The 5,974-nt window shown below is 31.2% G+C and overlaps 1 protein-coding gene across 1 annotated transcript; it reads left to right on the forward strand.

Moving 5' to 3' along the window:
- Window positions 1-4,924: 4,924 nt before the first annotated feature.
- Window positions 4,925-5,683, forward strand: LOC105780518 (hypothetical protein). Its single transcript, XM_012604902.2, has one exon. The coding sequence runs from the start codon at window positions 4,925-4,927 to the stop codon at window positions 5,681-5,683; it is 759 nt and encodes a 252-aa protein (XP_012460356.1).
- Window positions 5,684-5,974: the final 291 nt, after the last annotated feature.

The raw sequence follows: 5,974 nt of genomic DNA on the forward strand, positions 1-5,974 counted from the left end.
TTTCTACCACATAATCTTACACCAAAAAATTAATCTTTTTCAAAAAAGAAAATCAAATTAACGTAGGTCTAATGTGAAAAACAAAACTATGTTTATAATTCTAGTAACCTTACAAATCCCTGTTGACTCCATTCTCTTTCATCAACTTTCATCAACAAAAACCAGAAAATCAAAGGAGAAACATAAACCCTTTTCTCTTTTTTTTTAAACACTCCCAAAAAGAAAAAAATAAGTTGAAAAATAGGGTAAAGAAAAAATGTGGCAGAAATAGATGAAGAACAAGAAAAGAAGGTTTAAGAAAAATACGCGTAGAAAGGAAAAATGAAAAGAGAAAATGTAGGGAATTTAAGGGGAAATAATAATAATTGTAAATGTATAGTTATTAGTTGTTGCAAGCGACGATGGTTTTCGTACAGCTGCTCCTCCTTTTTTTGATATCCATCTTCCTTGTCTTTCGGCTTACCGCCCAACTTATTCGCTTCTAAATTATAATTGCTCATAATATCACATATAGATTGTGATTAGAGGACTACATGTGCCGTCCAGGCACAATCAAAATTTTAGAAATGCTCAATTTCAAGTATATATGGTTTCGCCCGCTTGTTTTAACTTTTTCTCAATTATTTTTTTTAAAAATATAATACGTCAAAAATATTAAAAATATTAAAATAAATATTTTCTGGTAAATTGAAAATAAATTATAAAAAAATGTATACTTAAATAACACTAAGATAAGTGCAATTTAACAAGCAAACGCCTCTAAAATAGTAACAAAATTAACAATAAAATAAGAGTTTTACAATATTCAAACAATAACAACAAAAATAATAGAAACATAATAGTGAAATGGTAGCGACATGGTGAGAAAACAACAAGAAAATAACAGCAAAACAGTAAAAAAAAACATAATTTTTTGGGGGGGAATTCGGGCTGGGCTCAGGCTAAAAAAGCCTTACTCGAGGCTCGACCCATTTTCTAAACGGGCCTTATTTTTTTGCCCAAGCTCATTTTTTAGACATATATTTTTATCCAAACCCTACTACTTTTCAAGCTAGCCTTCAAGTCGAACCAAGTGGTCCGATTCATGGACAGGTTTAATTGTGATTTCCTAGGATAGGAAATTACTTTCATATATATATATATATATATATATATATATATATATGTAAGATCGGAGGTGTTCATGGTTGGGTGTGATGGAATTCAATTTAACTCCGATTCATATATAATTGTTCAATTCCGATTCGATTTGAAATATGTGATTCAAATTTTACTTAAGATCACCCATATTGTAAAGGTATAAAGATAAATTTAGCACCTAATGTTTACCTATTTTGTCACTTTAGCCCTCAATTTTTAAATTTTAGCTAATTTATTTTGTTTTGGAAAAAAAAAGACGGAACGGATAAAATTTTAATGGTACTAATGTGGCAACTAGCTAACAGTTTACATGTTGAATTTTAATAATTTGTATATATTAAATTTTTATTAAGTACATATGAGCTACCATGTAAGTTACTACATCATTTTCGTTTAAATTTTAAAGGTGCAACCAACTTTTCATCTTAAAAAGTAAATTAGACTAAATTTTGAAGGTTAGGGTCAAAATGATAAAAAAAAGTTTAAGAGCAAAGAGATAAAATGAGTAAATATTAAAAACTAAATTTATTATTATGCAATTTGTAAATCACTATTCCAAATTTGAAAGTACGCTTTTTTTATTTAAGATTTAGTAATTAGATATAACTAAATTTTGGCACACATGGGTGGAGAAAATATGTAAAAATATATTTATTAAAAGGTTATGTAAAAATTAAATGAAGTTTTTGTTGAAATAATAAACTTGAAGAATTAAAAACCATAATTTTTTTAGGTTTAAACCTTTTTATGTATTAATTTTTATTGATTTTATATAAAATGTAAAAATAAATACTTTTACGAGAATATTAACTTACTTTATAAAAAAGCTATAAATAGAGGTATAATCAAGCCAAATCAAGTCTGAATACTACTAAGTTCGAGCTCAACTCAAAATTCGGAACTTGATACTTAGCTCAAGCTCAAACAGACGTGTTTTTAAGTTCAAGCTCAGCCTGAGATATAATTGAGCTACTTGAGCTTGAGATTGACCTCGATTAAGATTGTTTACCAAACTAGTACTGAAGCTTGAACTCTTACTCAACCCGATAATTAAGCTTAGGGTTAATAATTTATATTGAGGGGAATAATGTAATTTAATAATATAAAAATATAAAAAAACTCGATAAGGCTCATGAGCCGTTCGAGACAAGTATTACTAAGCTGAAATCCGACTTGGTCGATAGCTCGAGCTCAGCTCAATAATTATCAAATTGAGTTAATTTTTTTCAAGTCAAACTCGAATGGCTTGCAAGCACCAATATTTTATTTACACCCCTAGTTGTAAGCATAAAAACTACAACTCCACAAAATCGACCAACAACAGCCAACACAAAGAGTGATACAACAAAAACAGCTGAGTCCACACCCAACAATAGACTTCACACAGCATGCAACGTCTTAAGTCGAGAACTTGCAACCACCTTCCCATGAACACAAAAAGTTATTCTATCCTCGTTAAAACCATGTAACCATTTTGTGAGATTTGAGCAAGTATATAGTGTGTTAATATCATATTTAAGTTTAGATCAAATCTGGCTGAACCTATAAGCACTTCTACTTGTGATGTACTTTTTGAATATATTTATATATATAGTAATTATTTGATATACCGTATGGAGTTTTTTAGATGTCACAAGCAGGTTGAATGTGTGACAAGTATCACATTTATTTGTTCTTTATTATTTTACTACACCCTATTAGTTACTTGTCATTCACAAAACTTGTTTGTGGAGTCTAAAAAATTTCACAAGCGGGGTGAAGCCAAAAACTTTTTATTGGGGAGGGGGTGGTATTGAATAAAAAAATTTAGAAGGCCAAAGTATATTTTTACCATTTAATTAACTGTCAATTTCACAAGTTTAAAGGACTAAAAAATAAATTTTACCAAACCAATGGGTGACCAAGGCTTTGTGACTCAACTTCAAAAAGTTACAAAATGAAACTCAAGTTAACAATATATTAATAATTTTTAAAGTTAACAATATATTTTATAAGTTGATAGTAATATGGGTAAATTAAACTCAAGTTCATTAAATTATTAGTAAGTTTATATATTGGTCACTCAACTTCAAAAAGTTACAAAATGCTCATTGAACTATTCAAAAGTTTTTATTTAAGTCATTAGGTTGTTAAGTTTTTTTTTTTTAAGTTCGGCTAGTGAGCTCCAAGCGATGATTCAGTGACTAGTACAGTGGATCAATACTTATCAACAAGTAGAAGAACATACCATAGGTCCAAGTCAATCTGATGGTTAGTGTTGGAGAACGAAGAAAAAAGTTATTTGGATTTTGGTTCATAAATTCGTGACATCAAAGTTGTTTAATGAAAAAAAAACCTAAACTGTAAAATAGAAGGAGAATGAGAGCTTTGGATTGGTGCAAGCAATGCAAGTAGAGAAGGCTATATAAAAAATGATTTTAAGAATCCAATGACTTAAATAAAAACTTTTAGTGACTATTTTGTAATCCTTTGAAGTTGAGTGACCAAAGCATAGATTGTTAATATAATGTTTTTACTTTTTTTGAAAGAAAGCTTTTTTTTTTAATTTTTGTGAATCACAATAACAGGCAATGCCCGAGCAACTAATGTGACTAATGTAATTCGAACCCAGACCACACCTGGGACGGTGAGCACCATTGACCATCAAGCCATCACATGATGTTCAAAGTAAACTTTTAATATAATATAAATATCAAATTTGGGGCTATTATAAATGTTTTTGATAATGTAGTATCCATTTCCATTAGAACAAATTAGTGAAGGTTCAACTAATTGAAGTGATTGTGTACTATAGCCCTATTCTCCTAATTTTAAAAACATATTTGTGTGTTTGTGTTCATTCATTTAAACTAATGAATTTATTCCTGAACATTAAATAAATATTTAACATGTTTGCGAATAATTAAAAATATACTAATGGATAATAAATATATATATATTGAAGTGGCACACGAGTCGTCACACTAACATTGTTAAAAATTTAATGTTTTAGTCAACATTTTTGGTAAAAGCACCATGAAGGCCCCTGTAGTATGAGTCAGGTTGCATTTTGCCCCTTTACTCAAAGAATGAGCAAATTTGTCTTTATACGTTAGATCAAAGAACAAACTAGTCATTTCTCTTAAAATTTTAATCTATTTTTACTATTAAAAACTGGTATAGGTGATGATATAACCAGGCAATCACATGTTGTACAACACTCAGGGACGAATTTTAAAAATAAAAATAGATGAAATTTTTAATAGAATGACCAATTTGCTCTTTTATCTAACGTACAAGAACTAATTGCCCATTTTTGAGTAGAGAGCAAAATGTAATCCAACTTCTAGTACAAAGGTCTCCATGGTATTTTTACCAGCATTTTCGTTAAAAAAGTTATTCGACTCTTTTTGAAAGATCAACGATCAACTTTAATTTAAGACTAAATTGATAAAAAGATGTAAATATTGGGACCAAATTTATGATTACACCTAAAATAAAAAATTCTCCACTTATTTCGTTTTTTCTTTTCTTCCTCTACACGTAATAGCTCCAGTCCCCGTCTATAGCTCTACGCGTGTTTAAAAAAAGAATTTGCAACTACAAAAAATTGCCGGTTAAAATTATTCAATATTTATTTATTTATTTAAATGAAAGCGTTGAGAATTTTCAACCAACAGAACCTCCCTATAAAAACCCAATAACCAAACCCCACATTTACCCTCCAAAAAAACCTCTCGTAATTTAATTTTATGTCTAATTGGAGCCCAGAGGCTTGATTTTGAGTTTCTTGTTTGCGTTAATCATGCAAGCAGTGAATCCTTCTTTGTCTCAGTTCACTGGAACTGCTTTTCCGGTCGCTGCCGGTGGTTTTAACCGTGACTTTGGAGTTAAAGTGCAGATCGGAGACGACGAGTCGAGCAAACAGCTTGAAATGGAAGAGAAAGAAGAAGAAGAATTTTCGTTTGAATGTTTAAATCCCGACGGTTCGCTGATATCGGCCGACGACGTTTTCCTTAACGGTAAGATCCGTCCGGTTTATCCGTTTTCTAACGAAGATCTTGTTTTCGCTAACGGAAACGGTTCCGTCTCAAAGCCTGAAGATTGTGAAATGTCTGTAAGGACTCTATTGAAGAAGGTTTTCGTTGAAGGTTCGCCGGAAACGACGTCGTCGTCGGAAACAACGGGACCGTACCGGAGGATCGTGGAGAAAACGTTGCCGGACACGTGTAAGAAGAGCAATTCAACGGGATTTTCAAAGCTTTGGAGGTTTAAAGATTTCATGATTCGAAGTAATAGCGACGGTAAAGACGCCTTCGTGTTTTTTAACCATACGACGTCGTCGTCTTCTGGTACTTCGTCGGTAAAAGCTGAAATGAAAAGCGAAAAACCAAAGGCGACGATAAAACAGAAGAGTAGCAAAACGACGTCAGCTCATGAAAAGCTTTATGTTAAAAACAGAGCAACGAGGGAAGGGGAAAAACGACGGTCGTTTTTGCCGTATAAGCAATTTGGGTTTTTTACTAACGTTAATAAGCTAAGCAGAAATCTTCATCCTTTTTAGAATTATTATTCTTCCTTTGTAATTAAATTTAAGCAATTATTACTACTAATTTCTTAAATTAATTAATTTTTTTATTTGTAAATTTTGTAAACTACATTAAATGGGGCTTGTTAGGAATTTGTAAAATGACATAAATCAATGATTTGTTGATGACGTATTAATGTTAGAGGTGATCAGTGATGGGTTTCGGCCGGGCCCAGAAAATTTTTTTGGCCCATGTCTTAGGCCCGGCCTGAAATATGGCCTGAAATTTTGTCTAGGCCTGGCCCAGGAAAAAATTCCTAAGTCCGA

This window comes from Gossypium raimondii, chromosome 4 (genome assembly GCF_025698545.1).
Source record: "Gossypium raimondii isolate GPD5lz chromosome 4, ASM2569854v1, whole genome shotgun sequence".
NCBI classification, from domain to species: domain Eukaryota; kingdom Viridiplantae; phylum Streptophyta; class Magnoliopsida; order Malvales; family Malvaceae; genus Gossypium; species Gossypium raimondii.